We start from the raw sequence: 17095 nt of genomic DNA, 5'->3' as shown, positions 1-17095 counted from the left end.
TAAATTTCTGTTTATTTATTCATTTCCTAGATATAACACATACAGCCAAGAGAAATCAAAGGAGATGACTATTTTACCATTTCAACATGTATTGAATGCAACAAGTCACACCGCAACAAGGAGAAGTACTAAGTATCTTATATTGTCCTTAGACAAGTGACGACTCATCATCTTTAAACAAGTTAGCTCATCGTTATAATGTGTTTAGTATCAATATGAGTTTAAATGAATGTGACCACGTATAAGATCTGCAAATCTCTAGTAAAAACCGTTTTGTATCAATATCTATTATGAGTCTAAATGAATGTGACCATATATAGTATCTCTAAATCTCTAGTCTAGGGGCCTTTACCTGCCCAAATTATTGTTTTGATCAATCAACTAACAATTAGTGAGTCATAAAAACTCTCAACTACTAAATCATGGTGCTGGATATTGAAATGCATGCATAATTATCAAATTGACCAACCAATCTATCACTTGTAGATATTCTTTTTTTTTTTTTTTTTTTTTTTTTTTACGAATTAAGAGTCTGATCTCGTAACGTCGGCATCGAGCATACACTATAGCCACGAAACGGAGCCATCGAGGTACCATAGAAATTAGCGAACTAGTCGGGTTTGGGTCCACAATCCAACCAACATCTCTAAATCGAGTATGACAGTAGATCAAGGTGGCGGATCAAGCAATAATAACTGGCAGAACAAGTACCAGTGAGCAAAGTGACATCCCTACTCCTTGTGACGAGAATCAGAGACAAACTAGAAGAAAGATCTACAGAAAGAAACTAAGCGTCGCTAAAGCAAGATCCGATGTTGCACAACACACAGATCGCTCACCAAGCCACAGATAGACAAAATCAAAGCGAATAGAAAAGCTTTCATTTATTGAAATGAAAAAAACTCTCACATGGAGAGATGAAAAAGCTCTTACAAAGAAGGAGAAGAGTATCTCATAGTACCAACCAAAACAACAAAAGAAAAAGAGAAGGAGAAGGGAGAGGCGGGGGTAGGAGCAATGGGCTTGTGAGGAAGACATGAGCCACCGCCTCCACCCCCCACCCCTGAAAATACTAGGTTGAGAGAGATACAATTGAGGAGAGAGAAGAGAGCGTTTGGTGGTGGCTAGGGTTTTTTTTAAAAAAACCCAATTAAGTTTTGTATATATTCATTCAATTCTCACCAATATCTCATAATTTTTCCCAAATAATTCTATCATATCTTATCTAAAATTTCATTTAAAAATTAACAAACTATATTCAGTTTTAGAAAAAAATAGTATGAATTGCCCAATTGTGTGCATTATACATGTATTAAATTTTCATAAAATTAGCATGAATGGGGTATGTCACATTCTTTGAGTGGCACTACACCCCTAAAACATATTTCATAAGAATTTTATGTTTTCATCTAGATTTCTACAATTAGAGTTTATTTAGTATAAGCATGTTTAAAATTATTGTTGGAATATTAGTTTTACACATTTGTGACCTAATTATCATAACCAATTGACTCTGTGTGATGTACCAGTTCTTAAATATTGGAGTATGTTTCCAATAAAAAATAGGATAAATTTTGTAAAAAAATAAAAACTTGACATGCTCTAAAATGGCTGGCGTCATTATTCTAGAGGGTATGAAATTTTATAGTTTACTTACCAAGTAATCCCGGCCCACTAGTAGTGTGATTTCATTTCAGGTGATTGTAATGCCCTCGAAGCATTGAGTCATGGTCCCTTAGAGTGTTTAGGCTTCTAGGATCAAGTTTATGCTTTATTTATTTTAAATATTGAATTTATGATGTCAAGTTTAAAGTTAGGAGATTTTTTATTTTATTTAGGGGGGGGAAATAAACTTTGAGAAATTTTATTCAATAACCTTTTTTAATACCTCTTAAACTTTTTTGACCTCCTCTCCCCAAAACTAACATTTATAACCCTTTTTAATTTGAAATACCCATAATACCCTCCATATAAAACCTTTTTTTTTTTTTTTTTTTACTTTAGCTTTTTTTTTACCTTCCCAGCCAACCACTGCATCCTTCACCGCACCAACTGTCAGCTCCCTCATTCCCTGTCACTGCAGCAAACTCTGCAAAATCCAATGAAAAAAAAAAACCAACGTCGCCCATGGTGGTGCTATAGCACTTACTACAAATTACTTTTGTAAAATTTTTGGTTGACACATGTCAATTTGTGTTGACAAAAAATCCGACTATATGTCGACCAAAAATTCTACAAAAGTAATTTGTGGTCGAATTTGTAGTTGCCATGTAGCCATATAGCAACCACAAATTCAACCAGATCTTAATATTTTGCATCTTCTTTTTCTCCATTACTAAGTTTTCATGGGTCTGATCTATCAAAAAATCAACTATTTTTTTTTTTCATTGAATTTTGCTGGGCTTGCTACTGCATCTGCTAGGTTTGCTGCAGCGGCAGGGGATGATGGAGCCAGCTGCTGGGGCGGCGAGAGAGGCAGTGGTTGGCTCAGGAAGAAAGGAAGGGAGGGGGCAATAGTTGGGTGGGGAAGAGAGGAAAAAAAAAAGCTACATAAAAAAAAAGGTTTTATATAGAGGGTATTATGGGTATTTGAAGTTAAAAATGGCTATAAATGTTAATTTTGAGGAAAGGGGATCAAAAAAGTCTTAAGGAATATTAAAAAAGATTATTGAATAAAATTTCTCTTAAACTTTGGTGCATTATGGGTCCAACTAGGCTACTTCATCAACAACTTTTGATTAGGAGATTTAAGACATTTGAATTTAAGATTTTAATATTGTCTAATTTATGAACTTAATTTGAGACTATCATATAAAAGATTTTTTTTAACAAAAACAAACTTAATCAATAAATACAAAAAACCATACAGAGCAATATTCAAATAATGTTGTAAGAATTGAGTTAGGTGGTATTTGATTTAATTTACTGAGAATCATCTTCATGTTCATGAGAAAAATAGATGAGAAGGCAAAATATTTTTACAGTGACACATATACTCAACACTTTATATAATGTAATTTGATCTCTTTTTTTAAAAAATTTTTAAGGGTCATGGCCCTTCTATGTTCCGCCCACATGCGTCTAGGATTTCTGTAAACCTCTAGTCTAGGAGATTCTACTTGCCCAAATTATAATTTTGGTCGATCAGCAGTTAGTTAGCCATAAGAAACCTCAATCACTGGATCATGGGGGTGGATCTAATAATGCAGAAGCATCAAACCGACCAACCACTCCCTCACTCAGCAGCCGCATGGCAGCCCCCTGAGAGAATTTCCTTGCGAATAGAAAACAGGGAACAGATGTCGAATTTGAACGACACCATTCTGTCCGGTAGTCTGTCTCATAGTATACATGGTTGATCTCCTGTTGAAATAGGCACAAGTCAAAACAATGAAACAGGAAGAATAAAAAAAAGGGTTGTAATCTATAAATAAACCATCTGATACTGCTAATACAATCTAAAATGTCAGCTGGAGTACAAAGTCCTTTAATGACCTTTATTTCCTTTATTTTTTGAGGGGCCGCATTTGCATGGTTGAAAGTCATAGGATGCCATCCTTTACTCTCTGTTTTAGTTGCAGATTGGTTCCACAATGTATAGGTTAACGTCCTTCGCTCAAGTTCACCTTCAAGCTCACTCATCTAACAAAGATATATAGAACGGGTAAGAACAAATATCCCGATTAGAAACTCTTGAACTGGTGACAACTAATTCATAGAAAGACATTACAACAAACAGAGTGGTCAAACTGTAATCATAAAAGAGTGGCCAAAAAAAAAAAAAAAAAACTGTAATCATAAAAGAACAAAGGGGAGAAAGATAATCATGGCTGAAAGCGAAACGTTAATATACTGAGACAGTAAGCAAAGGTAAAATGAGAAGAACAACTATAATTCCATAGCTTACCGCAAATAGTGTCTGTACATAGTGTTCATCTGGAATACAGTTGTGCTGCTTCTGAAGTTTCTGCATTTGGTATTTAAGCCAAAATCAGAACCTACTATCACTGACTTGAAAAAGAAAATTATGATATATATGATCTGTTAAGATGGAAGAGATGTGTTCCAGCCTTTGCCAGTCTCTAAAACAACGTCACGGGCCGATATGCACCAATTAAACCATTGAACTACAAGGCCACAATCTAGAGGGACCAGTCTCTTCTCATCCTTACATACATCTTATTTTATAAGGTATCATGCTTTTACAATTTAGATGTTTTGCCCTGAACCTATGCAAACTTACAAGATTCAGCTTCCCCTTGCTGGCATCCACAGGTGGGCGACGCTGCAAAGTAAGAAGCAGAAAAGTTATTTCTTTGTTGATACATACAAATTTAGGGACATATTAGTTATGTTATCAATTACACTTCACAAAACAGAAATAAATTTTGCAATATGTAATTGGTTTTTTCTTTGTTCCAAAACACAAGCTCTTTCTAAAGACATAATACCCAAACCGCCCTTGGGGAAAGAAAGAATACATGATTTGAATATGAAATATGCTTCACAATAAAGATCATAAATCACCATAAACAAAAAATACAGCAAAACTCAAGACATAATTGCATACCTTGCAAAGTATTTTGAACACTGGAAGTATAACTTCATCATCCACAAGCACTTCTGCATGTCTTCGAACCAAAGCAATCCACTGAAATTGCCCAGTCAAAATCAAGTTAGAGCATAAATCATGAATACATAATACTAAAAATGAGAATCCCTATCAACCACAGAATAATACATTATGAGGACAATAATGATAATGTAAAATCTAAAAAAGTGAAGCATTGTTGAAGACTACTGACTTGACTTAAAAAACAAGAATGTTGGCTCTGTAACCCAGAAAGAGGAGGTTGTGGCCTTTGAACAAAGGTCCTTCAGAGAATTAAATAAAAGAATTTTTGATACAAACGTTTAAAATAGATTTTTTTTCTTTAAAATAAAGCAAAGTTCAGTGCAAATATAAATAAAAGAAGTCAAACAGATAATAACCTGGGATCCTTTTCGCCATTTGTCTTTTGGTATTTTAGGTGACATTTTCGGGTTGTACCGGCCCTCTTTCACATCAAGAAAGCTACAACATAAACAAATCAACTCAGAAACAGTCAAAAGGCTAAGATATGAAAATACGAGTGAAATTTTTTTAATGATATTTAACCATCTACAAATTATCAGCGCTCAAAATTAAAAGCCCCAACATCTACCTGTCTACAAAACTCCTTGGAGAAGCCATCATGTAGTTGTATACATAGCTGAAGTTGTACAAAGGAACACAACTGCAGTACAAAAACTAGGAAATTTAGATATGTATCGTACCAAATGAATCTCCTCTTCTGCAAAAGAAAACACGGTCATCCTATAAACCACTCAAGAACACGCTATTTGCTACATGTTGATTGTCAACTCTTTCTAGTTAAGCTTATACATAGCATGATGCTTAAACACTTGTTCATTACAATGATAATAATACTAACCTATCAGAGAGGAGAAAAAATCTTTGATTCGCAGGATCCTCAAGAGCTGTTGCGAACAACAGCCTCTCCGCTTCAATCATACTCGATTCTCCCCATGCCACCTAAAATATGTGACCGCCCAGTTCACATTCAATGTAAGTATACAACAGTAACAACTTGTCAAACGTGACAATGAAGCAAATAATTCATTTTGGATCACTCTGAATATATTTGAAACAATAAATTTTAGTCTACAATTTGGTATTACTCAATATTATAAATAAAAAAAATATAAAATCACCGCATAAGTAGTACATAACAGAGTTGTATACCAACTCTTTAGACTTACCTTCATTTTGTTTTCTATCTCTGCAAGTAAACATAGAATACAAAAATAATAAAAACTGACAGAACATATAAAATAATGAAAAATTTGAACTTTTTAAACCCAAAGCCCAGTACAAACTGTTTTCAGTTTTATTTTGTTTTCATTCATTTTCTTAGCAACCAAACGCAAGCTAAATGAATAACTAACTACCTTTATGCTATTCGGCAATTGGCGGCCGTAAAAGAAATGCGACCTCGTCGTGGACTCGTCGAACAGAAAACCAGGCTCCGAGTGAATGTAAATCGAAAAATTCGGCACCTTAGCACTCTGCCAAAATCGAACAGAATCCTCCTTCACTTTCCCGAGAAAGTCCGCGAAAATAGACACGAACAGAAAAAGAAAAATTACAAAAGCAAAAAGAGCTGAACCTGGAAGAAGCTGCCCCAGAGGAAATCGAGCGGGAGGTTACGGCGCGCGAGAAAAAGGAAGGCGATCTTGGGAGGCCCGCTGTAGCTATCGGCATGGCGATAAATTCGAGATCTCGTGCGAGATAATGAAGAGGAGGGAGATGAAGAAAGGTCGGGTTGGGAATGGAGTCTGAAGAAGGCCAAGACGCAGAGCGTGAGTGAGAGGATGACCACCAGCTTCCAGCTGAGCCTGATGAGGTGGCGAGCCGGGATTGGTGGTGATGACTTCTTCGTCATGGTCGTCCTTCCTTCAATTGATTATATATAAGTGAATTTATTAGAATAATCAGAATTCATGAGCTCCAATTGAAAAATGAAAAGTAAGAGAGAAGAGAGAGAGAGAGAGAGAGAGAGAGAGAGAGAGAGAGAGAGTACATTTGAGGTCTGGTTTTGAAGGAGAGAGGAGGAGGAGGAGCATTTGAAATGGTAGGAGAGAGCTGTGTCCTGTGCGTGTGTTTGTGTGAAACTCTGAATTTGGAATTTTGGAGTTTCTTGGCGAGTTCGGAAAGAAAGAGAGGGTGGACTACTCCTCGAGTCCTCGTCTCTATTTTCCTTGATTTTATGGGCCGTGATTTGGGCCGTACCAGGTGGCAACGGCGTGGGGTCCCGTGAGGGGACACTGGATTCTTCTTTAATTAAACGGCACCGCCTAGGCACATGCTATGCTGTGATTACGACTAGAACGTTTTTGTTTTTTTGTTTTTTTCCTTTTAGGAAGGGTTTGTAAAAGGAAAGAGAGGAGGTTGATGCTGGATGGTGGATGCTATGAATGGAGTATGTCGAAGGATTTACTTTTTCTCGGATCCAAACAAGAAACCATTAAAGAAATGGGAGAGTGACTACCATGCAAATATATGCATTTCATAAAAATAGATCGGATGGTTCCAATAAATTATATACATTATAAAATATAATCGCATATGTAGCATGCGAACATTCACATGAAAACAAGTTTCAAAGAATAAATTTGGGGTAGGCTAGTTGGCCAAGCAGTTGTGCTGCCCCCGTCCTCACTGGGTTTCGATCCCCCCCTCCCCCCCTCTCCCCTCTAGGCCTCTTTCCTTGGCCTCTCTTTGTAACCAAAAAAAGAATAAAGCGGGTCATCATGATTTTGTTTTTTACATTTTTTATTTAAAAAAAAAAAAAAAGGTAAGCAAGATATTAAACTCTAAACAGTACCCTTGAAAATAACATCAATTTCGTAAACAATAAATATTAAGTTTTAGAATGCATTATAATAAATCTTGGAATATGCATCTAATTATATATCATCTCATAATCATAATTTATTATTGAACTGGTATATGCTGGTTTCTGGGAGAAGTTTATTTGTTGCAAGTCTATGGAAACCAGGGTTGTTCGATTGTGCTCAACCTAACATTGTATTTGTATGTATTACCTTTTGGAGCATCATATATGAGAAATGAGATTTTTCAACACCTTCTCCAATAAATTCGCACACAAGGAAAGCAACCTTTCAAAACGTCCAAATGAAGATTGACCCCATTGTTTTCCTAATACTTGCTCCAAAGGATTACATCCTGTTAATAAAAAAATAAAATTCGAGCCACCAAAACACCCCTTAATTTCTTAGAAAAAAAAAATGTTATAATGCACAATTGCACAGGCCCATAGTCCTCAATCAAATTGGGAAAAAGTCAGAGTCAGAAGCTTGTTGGTTGTTCACCATCTGAACTACCAAATGGTGACACAAAGAAACCAACAGGTAACAGGCTGAGGCCTTTGAGGGTGGAATGAGAATGAAATGCTCAACCCGAAATCAAACCACTGACCTTCCATTAACTCCAACCGAGTCCTTTAAGATTACTAGCTTTGAATAAAACCCATTTACCAATTGTCAAACCATTTATGAATTTGGGGCCACAATGTGCCAAATATGTATGACTCCATATTTACATGTATTCTCTACATGAAATGATGAAAGTACTTGGCACATTTTTAAAATTAGCCAGAGAAAGAGAGATACATTTATGGGCTGTGTATGAGCAGTGCTTTCTTTCTGTTAAAGCTCGAAGGCCTTGGAGGAAACGCAAACAAGATCTAAAAGAATCTAAAAAATGGATTAAATTCTTGTTTTTTTAGGCTTCCCAAACAGGCTGTATATGCACATTTGCAATCCATTGCAAGGCAGATAATGTCAGAGCTGTTTCTTCGTGCAGTCATCATCTTCCTCACCAATGACAGCATGAGACTGAAGGGATTATCGGACAACTGCCTTGACAGATTTAAGATCCAGGATAACATTCAGGATCTTGCCAGGGACAAAAATCCTCTTTTTAATTGACTTCCCATCCAGATATTTGGCGAGTTTTTCATCTTGTGATGCCAGCTGAAAAGCATCCTCCTCTGAGCAGGTCTCTTCAACCTGGATCATACCCCTTGTCTTTCCATTGATCTGAACTGGTAGGACAATAGTAGATTCCTTCAAGTAAGCAGGATCGGCCTGCATTTAGGATATAGGAAGAAATCCAGTGGTCACCATCTACCATTCAGTCTTCCTCAGGTAGCATTACATCATACATCATATTTCAGGTGTACCAGCAAACAACAAAAGAGAATATTTCCTTATCATTATGGTTATGACACCATACTACACAACAGTGGTGATCATATTAATAAAACATTTTGACTCTTGATCGCCCATTGACTGACATGATGTCATCTACCACAAGTCACCTTCAGATTTAGCTCATTAACATTTACATCTTTTGTTTGGTGAATTATGAATATGGGGTGCCAAAATCGTATATTCATATCCCCGAGTTTGAAGTGAAAGAATTTTAGGCAATAAAAATTATGTAACACACAAATTGAAGCTATTCACGAGAGAGAGAAAGAGGATTCTCACCTTAGGAAAAGGCTCATATGCCAGCGATTTCGAGTGTCCCAAACGGAACCAAAGCTCCTCAGCTATATGAGGTGCATAAGGTGAGAGCAACAAAACAAGTGCTTCAATAATCAATTTTGGATGCTTGTCCCACTGAAAAACAGATGAAATAATTAGTCAGTAAATGTGTCAAGTTTAACTATATCCAAAAGAAATAATTAACCTTTTATTGATCATCTGAGACAGGAAAAGATATTCCCTTCCGGAGGACAAAGAGGACACAATCAATTGAATGAATTAACCTAAACTTTAAAGAATTCTAAGCTCACTGGATACTGAAAGTAAAATACTTGTTAAAGAAAATCCTTCAAAAAAAAAAAAAAATCATTGTAAAAGCTAAAACAGGTAGGTCAACACTTTTGCAAGATTAGTAAATTCATTTTGTGTACACCAAACCAAGGGCTGCTCTTTAAGCTGACAAATAGCTCTCCAGCTACTAAAGACCATGCAGCTAGCCATAGAAAAATGCTTTACAACCCATAAGTTTTTTCCAATTTTTCCCCAACTCTCTCATATGAGGGACTCATGAGTCATGATTTTGTGGGATCCATGTATGACCCAACCCATATTAAAGAGTTACAAAAAAATTGAGTGAAGAGTTGGGTTGTAGAACACTTTCCTAAGCCAGAAAGAGGATATGCATATGTTTTAAATGAGTTCAAGGACCTTATATGCCACATTAAGGAACTCCATCATCGCAGAAATTCCAGTGTTGAATCTCGTCCCTTCTACTTCCTCTGTTACCTGCAATTGGGGGAAAAAAAACTCAATGGTTAAAAGGTGCACACTTCAAACCGGAGTAAAGGTGCATACTTCTGATTGTTGGACACAGCCATTCTGACGCAATTCTCATGATTGATACTTTTCATCCTATTTCAAACGACGACCACTATCCATGTCACATTATGACATCAAGAATACATGGCAGCATACAAAGTCTTCAATTCTTCATGCTACAGCTCAATTTAAAAAACTCTAGAGTAAAGAAACATTTACCTTCTGACTACCCTACTCATAGGAAAAGACAGGGGCAAGGGAAAAAAAGATTATTTTGATCCCAAAAAAAAAAAAAAAAAGATTATATAATATTCAAAAGAAACTGGAAGATAAAGTTCCAGAAATTGAGATAAGACCTTGGCAATGCATTTATGGAGAGAACGAAGTTGCTCCATAGTAGGATCCTCATCAGTCACTACTGTTCCCTCCTTGAATGTACCATCAGATAATGGTGAACCAACAATTAGCCTCCAGGTTCTTCCCAAAAACCGATGGACACCTTCAATACCACTTGTATTCCAGGTTTTTGAGTCTCTAGAAGCAAAATTATGTGACGATAAATATTATTTAGAATAAAACATATCTTTGTACATATTTATTTTATACTTCAGAAATGCATAGATATCACTAGACACATAAGAGGAAAGATACGTCAAACAAAAAATTTGATATAGAAAATATTCAATAGAAAACTACCTAAGTGGCCCCATGAACATTTCATATAAACGAAGCGAATCTGCCCCATACTCAGAAACAACATCATCAGGATTGACTACATTTCCCCTGCTTTTACTCATTTTATGAGAACGTGCAATCAGACAAATGTTAGGATTGTCTTTCAGTACAAAAGAATCCCCAGATTTCATGACCTACAGAAGGACCAATTATGTTTAGAGAAGATAAAAGAGGAAAAGAAATATCAAATGCCAAGGTAAAGGCTCTTTCTCTTCCCTTAACCCTTTTAAAACAGAGTCAATATGGAGAAAGAAACTATATTGAGGCATCCAGGAAAAGTACCTTCTCCACTGGTATTTGTTCTTGATGGTGTTCACCTGATGTCTCAGAACCCGCAGAGATAAAATTCCCATCAGAGTCTTTGTAAGCTATATATTGCACCTGCAAAGCAATGCATTAGAAACATGTCTTGGAAAAGATCAGTTCAATATGCGGAAACAACTATACTTACTTCACCAAGAATAATGCCCTGGTTTATGACACACTTGAAGGGTTCCTTGGTGGAGACAATACCAATGTCATAGAGAACCTGAAACAGAGATGTTGAAAAAACTATTTCAGCAACATGACAATGAACATCGGACAACCAATTCAATCAAGAGATATGACTCTAGCTAGCCTTCTCTTCTAGCTAACCAATTTAGGTAACACTCTATCAATATTAAGGATTGTCATCCCTCATAGACCTTCTCATGGGTGTGATAGCCCTTGGGATCAACAGTTCTATTTGGAATGGTTAAGCTCAATCAACAATTCATATCAATAAATAAAACCAACTTTTGAGATTTAGACTCATTTAATAAGCATATGTGAATGACTGACCCAGGGCATATCCATCATGCAAGCTAAGTTTCGGAGGAATCCTAAGTAGTTCCTCTTATAAAATAAGTGCAGATTTTCATACAATACAAGACTCCAACAACAACAAAACAAATTATTATGACATTTATGGCTGTAGAATAGATGTAACTATTCCACAAAAAAGGTGCAATTTCATATTGGTAAACCCTATCTACTTGTATGTCCCAAAATGAAGAACAAGAGAGATTTAAGTTACAGACCTTGTGCCAGAACCTTGCATAAAGTAAATGGAGAACAGCATGTTCAGCACCGCCAACATACACATCAACTGGGCTCCAGTACCTTCAGATCAAGAGGAGTTTAAAGAAGAGAAGAATAAAGGAGAAATTGACATAATTTTACAAATTTAATCGTTATGTTTTTTGAACCTTTTTGTTTTTTTTGTTTTTTTTTTTAATTAGAATGTGAAATGAAGCACTCCCAGAGAAAGACTTCTCTTACATTTCTTTTGTCTTTGCCACCAATTCTTTTGAATTTTTTGGGTCCATAAATCTCAAGTAGTACCTGAACATGGAAGAAAAATTATAACATCTCAAACCTCAAAAGAATTTTCCAACATTTTTTATTTGCTTTAACTAACGGAATTCAACTATTGAAGGTTACAAACAGAATTACCAGCAAGAACCAGCCCACTGGGGCATGGTGCTTGTCTCTCGTCTAGCAGGTTTTCCAGATAAAGGGTCCCTAGTTTTGACCTGAAAATAATTTGCTTACTGTACATATATAAAGATAGAGGGCAACAAAATCATCCGGAATGCTAGCAAGAAAAAGCTATGCAGCTCACCGTAAACTTAACAAAATTACAAATCTTAAGTAGCATGAACTTATCCATAAAGAGACTAAACAGTAGATAAAACAAAGAAAGGGCAAGAGAGGGAAACTGTACCCAAGAAACTGCTTTTGATAGTGGTGGTTCTCCTGACCCGGTAGGAGAAAAGTCATCCAATTCTGGTAAGGTAAGGGGCAGTTCAGTTTCGAGTAGGGAAACACTCTCGCCACTATCATCCAAAAAAATCACTGGAATAGGTTCCCCCCAATAACGTTGCCGAGCAAAAAGCCAATCCCTCAACTTATAGTTCACCTGAAAAAAGACAGATTTGAGCCAAAGAGGGGGAGAAAAAGTTCCTATCATATGCATAAAGCAAGTATGCATCTGAAAAGTTACCTTTTTCTTCCCATTTCCAGTTTTCTCAGCCCAGTCGATGACTTTGGAAGCAGCTTCTTTGCTAGATAAGCCATTAATGTCCAGCCCCAATGTTGAATTTGAAGAATTTATAACAGTGCCTTCACCAGTATAGGCCTTTCTGGAGCCAATGAGATTTTTATCATCCTGCGTCACAACCCAACGGATTGGGATATCAAATTTTGATGCAAACTCATAATCACGAGTGTCATGTGCAGGTACAGCCATAATTGCCCCCGTCCCATAACTGCATCAGCAACAAAGTCACATGTCAAAATTATACTGCAATTTGACGACACATATTTGCATAGCAGAAGAAATAATCAACATGTTCCAGCATGCATGCATCATACAAAGGTAGATGTCAAAGCTCCACCAAGCATGTATCTTCCTAATAAAAAAATTAGTTTTAAAGAAAGTAGGAAATGAGAAAAAGCCACACAAACCTCCCCAAGACATAGTCTGCAACCCATATAGGGATAGCTTCCCCATTAACTGGATTTTTAGCATAGCAGCCACTGAAGACCCCGGTTTTTTCCTTCTGAAGCTCAGTCCTCTCAAGGTCACTCTTTCTTGAGGCAAGGTCTGTGTACTCCTCCACCTGTGCTCAATATTGTTGGCCCTCTAAGTACCCATCATAAGAAACCTTTGAGAAAACTGGGCAAGAAACAATTGAACGTACACTTTCTCTCTGGGCTGTTGATACTAATGATGACAACAAGGGATGCTCTGGTGCCATGACCAAATAGCTACACACAAACAAACAGCCAAAAAATAATACTAATTCAGGGTCATCTATGTCAAATGTTTTCTGTACATGTACATCAAATGTATAAAATTTATCAAACAATAAAATAAGAACATAGTGAATGATTATTACGTTGCTCCAAAGATGGTGTCAGGCCTGGTAGTATAGATTGTAATCTTTATGTCTCTTTCCTGTCCATCACTGCTAAGAATAGAAAATTGCATCTCAGCACCTTCGGACCTCCCTATCCAGTTTCTTTGCATTTCTTTTATACTTTCAGGCCAGTCAAGGTCATCTAAATCTTCAAGAAGACGATCAGCATATGCAGTAATCTTGAGCATCCATTGCTTCATTGGCTGCTCGGTAATAAACAATGACACTGTAAAATTATAAAACCATCCGAAAATTGGAATTAAGCCAAGTTTATATCTTAGATGGTTTGCAAATGAAAATACATAAAACCAGAATATACCTTTCTTATAACTGGATGACCCCCACGCTCACTCACACCATCTATCACCTCTTCATTTGCCAAGACAGTACCAAGAGCAGGGCACCAATTGACTGGCACTTCAGCCTGAATGTATAATAAGTACCGTATCAAATATATTTTATGGTGGAAATTGATAGAAACTTTCTGCGGCCAAATCTCATTTATACCTGATATGCCAATCCTCTTTTTAATAGCTGAAGAAAGATCCATTGGGTCCATCTATAATATTCTGGTTCTGTTGTAGAAATTTCGCGATCCCAGTCATATGAGAATCCCAATGATTTAAGCTGCAAAGCAATTGGAAAATGTTAATACATAGAGAAAAAATAATACAATCCACCAAAAAGCAACAAGCTATCATCAAATTACATGGATAGAGAACAAATCACAATACCCACCAAAACCAAGAGAACAAGAAGCTATCATCAAATGTGGATATCATGTTCTGATTGGAAGGGTTTACAACACTTGAAGAAAGAAGAAATGTACAGGGCCATAAACCCCGGTAGTATCATAACTTTATGCTATATGATAACCTGATTAACCGGCCTATCAGCCATTAGGTTGAAGCAACAAAGTTCATTTTAAAATTTAAACTTTAAAATGGTCTTGCATGGAGCCTTGACCATTAATATAAGTATAAAGCGTTCTGCAGTTTATCTTAAGTCGGAGTTTGACAAGTTTTTCCATGTACTGATTTGTCACACATCCAGCAATAGAAAGAACATTACATAACCTGGGTGCGAAAGCGATTAATGTTCTTCAAGGTTGTTATCTTTGGGTGGGTTCCAGTCTGTCAAACACACACATACAAGGATCCAATTAAATTTTCAAAGCCACAGAAATTATTCAAATAGTTGTAAGCCATATATAATAGCACTAAACAACCTCTATTGCATATTGCTCTGCTGGCAATCCAAATGCATCCCATCCCATTGGGTGTAATACATTGTAACCCTGCATGCGTTTGAGCCTAGCAAGAATATCTGTGGCCGTATATCCGAGTGGATGGCCAACATGTAACCCAGCTCCACTACAATAATCCATCAACAGGAGCATAAAAATTTCAGTCAAAATAAACCCCACCTTGAAAATTTACAGTTGGAAAACCATAACCAATCTGAGACACATGAAAAAGTAGATTATCCCAAATTCCCAAACAACTGCATTTGCTAAAGAAATCCAGCATTTTCAAAAAAAAAAAAAAAAAGGTTTCATTCTTCATATTGCACAACATAATGATGAAGTTAAACCGGGTCATCACCCTTTTTTTGAACAAATTTAACTACTTGTACTAAATCTCAGCCAACGAAAATCCTACCTCAAAAAATTGAACTTCTAAAAGCATAATCAACTATAGTAAAAGGCGAAAGAATAGTTCGCTCTGTGCTCACCGCACGGCTCCTAAAAGCATAATCAACTATAGACACATAAAAAGCATATTATTTATCTTTAATTCACTAATAACCCAATTGCTCAAACTACCAATTTTTAACTGCAAAAACTGAAACTTCCATGATTCGAATTACTAAACTGGTGCCTTCGCCTTTCTACATTCATAATCACTTGCATTGAAAAAAAAAAAAAAAAAACACAGGTTTTATGGAGAGAGAGAGAGAGAGAGAGAGAGAGAGAGAGAGACCTGGGATAAGGGAACATGTCAAGGACATAGTATTTGGGCTTGGAAGTATCAATTTCATCCGGGGTTTGAAATGTTCGATTCTCCTCCCAATAACGCTGCCATTTGAGCTCAATTTCATGGAAAGGGTAAGCCCTCTTCACCACCACTTGCTGCTGCTTCGGCTTCTTCTCTGCCACGTCACTCGCTTCCTTAGCCACTGAGCTACTGATTACACCATTTTTTGTTCTACCAAAGACGCTGCGTTTATTGTACAACAGCAGAGAAAAACCGTTCTTTCTGATTTTCTTAGATTGAAGTGCTTGTGAGGGAGAGAGAATTGAACCAAAGCGTAAGGGAGGTGGTGGAAGTGCTTGGGGTTGGACACGTAGTTGCGCATGACCAGAACTCATTACGCATAAGCTCAAGAAGAAGAAGATAGAAGAGGAAGAAGAAGAGTGAGAGTGAGAGCGGCTAAGAATAATGGATGAGATAACGTGCTGCAACTGTTGTTGGCGGTTAAGGTAAAGGGCTCGTTTTGCTCTATTGGGTTTGGGCTGAACCGAGAAGAAATCGGACCCAAGTTTGTTGCAACTTGAGATCTTGGGCAAATTGACCAGAAGAAAATTTTAAGCACGCTGTTTGACCATGTCTACGATTGATCACTTGCTACTACAGTGTTGTGTACTGTTTATTTAAAAATTGATAAATTTTACTTAGAGATCGCATAATATATGTGGTATGAGTGTATGACTACTTACAAAAGAATCTCTCTAAATTGACTAAAAACAGACCAACTTATCATTAGGTTCGTTCTTAAATTATTTATCATGCATGCTTATGTATGCTTATTTTTTTCATGCTTATAAGTTATAACAAAATTTTGCATATATTTATATTATAATAAAGACAACATGAGAGAATTTCATTGAGAGATTACTTAAATAACCTTATTTAATGGACACATTTAAACATCAATCTACAGTGTAGTTTAATGATCTAAATCATCAATTTTTAAGTTTTTATTAAAAAATTATCTTTATCAAAAATAAAGATCAAAATTATTTTTTATCATAAATGATTCCTTAACTTTAACCTTATCAGGTCCTTCAACTTTAAAATCATAAATGTGGCCTTCATGCTTTAATGTCCTGCAACAATGTGGTTCAGATTGTCAAATCTCCTCACCTTGCTACTAAAATTCATCATGTGCCAATCACATGACTATAATTTCAAGGATATAATGATAAATTAAACCTTAGATAATAAGTAAGTGGCCAAAAAATAAAAGAATTAATTATCGTATACTACAGGTCAACTCATGTATGTACCCAAACACACCATATGCTTGATTGTGTAACAATTAGGTAATGTGTATTTAACAATCAGGTACTCATTTTAGACATCAAGCACATGTCTGCCACGTATTCTTCTTTAAGTAGTCACTTTTATTGGTTTGCCTTTGTCCATTTCAGTTGTTCTTTTCATTGCTTTTTTTTTTTTCGATATATTTTCAGATCTCGC

General features: G+C 36.3%; 2 protein-coding genes across 2 annotated transcripts; both read right to left on the bottom strand.

Moving 5' to 3' along the window:
• Positions 1 to 2887: 2887 nt before the first annotated feature.
• LOC147298514 (glycosyltransferase BC10-like) lies at positions 2888 to 6765 on the bottom strand. The gene is made up of 11 exons (XM_086241813.1): positions 6624 to 6765; positions 6210 to 6496; positions 5992 to 6108; positions 5475 to 5575; positions 5205 to 5276; positions 4993 to 5074; positions 4571 to 4651; positions 4244 to 4285; positions 3908 to 3967; positions 3496 to 3642; positions 2888 to 3363 (listed from the first exon to the last, which is right to left on the bottom strand). Exons 2-11 carry the CDS (start codon positions 6483 to 6485, stop codon positions 3184 to 3186), a joined length of 1158 nt encoding a protein of 385 aa, XP_086097939.1. The 5' UTR covers positions 6486 to 6496; positions 6624 to 6765; the 3' UTR covers positions 2888 to 3183.
• A 1504-nt stretch (positions 6766 to 8269) lies between these two features.
• EMB2369 (tRNA synthetase class I (I, L, M and V) family protein) lies at positions 8270 to 16067 on the bottom strand. Its single transcript, XM_086251776.1, has 20 exons — positions 15596 to 16067; positions 14842 to 14986; positions 14690 to 14746; positions 14121 to 14240; positions 13933 to 14037; positions 13593 to 13816; positions 13395 to 13461; positions 13159 to 13313; positions 12695 to 12959; positions 12416 to 12610; positions 12145 to 12224; positions 11971 to 12033; positions 11730 to 11811; positions 11120 to 11197; positions 10951 to 11049; positions 10630 to 10802; positions 10290 to 10467; positions 9823 to 9900; positions 9118 to 9249; positions 8270 to 8712 (listed from the first exon to the last, which is right to left on the bottom strand). The coding sequence occupies exons 1-20, from the start codon at positions 15982 to 15984 to the stop codon at positions 8470 to 8472; spliced, it is 2928 nt and encodes a 975-aa protein (XP_086107902.1). The 5' UTR covers positions 15985 to 16067; the 3' UTR covers positions 8270 to 8469.
• Between the last annotated feature and the right edge of the window lie 1028 nt (positions 16068 to 17095).

The sequence above is a fragment of the Dryas octopetala genome, chromosome 1 (genome assembly GCF_963921425.1).
Source record: "Dryas octopetala chromosome 1, drDryOcto1.1, whole genome shotgun sequence".
In the NCBI taxonomy this organism is placed as follows: domain Eukaryota; kingdom Viridiplantae; phylum Streptophyta; class Magnoliopsida; order Rosales; family Rosaceae; genus Dryas; species Dryas octopetala.
This window is presented reverse-complemented; position numbering and strand designations above follow the sequence as displayed.

Excerpts from the sequence above, each read along its gene's own strand:
- LOC147298514 (XM_086241813.1), bottom strand. The coding sequence starts at position 6,485 with ATGACGAAGAAGTCATCACCACCAATCCCGGCTCGCCACCTCATCAGG. Across the intron at positions 5,576-5,991 it reads AATTGCCGAATAGCATAAAG|GTGGCATGGGGAGAATCGAG; the intron begins GTAGTTAGTTAT and ends CACATATTTTAG. Across the intron at positions 3,364-3,495 it reads AAAAAATAAAGGAAATAAAG|GAGATCAACCATGTATACTA; the intron begins GTCATTAAAGGA and ends CTATTTCAACAG.
- EMB2369 (XM_086251776.1), bottom strand. The coding sequence starts at position 15,984 with ATGAGTTCTGGTCATGCGCAACTACGTGTCCAACCCCAAGCACTTCCA. Across the intron at positions 10,803-10,950 it reads AACAAATACCAGTGGAGAAG|GTCATGAAATCTGGGGATTC; the intron begins GTACTTTTCCTG and ends GTCCTTCTGTAG. Across the intron at positions 10,468-10,629 it reads ATGTTCATGGGGCCACTTAG|AGACTCAAAAACCTGGAATA; the intron begins GTAGTTTTCTAT and ends TTTTGCTTCTAG.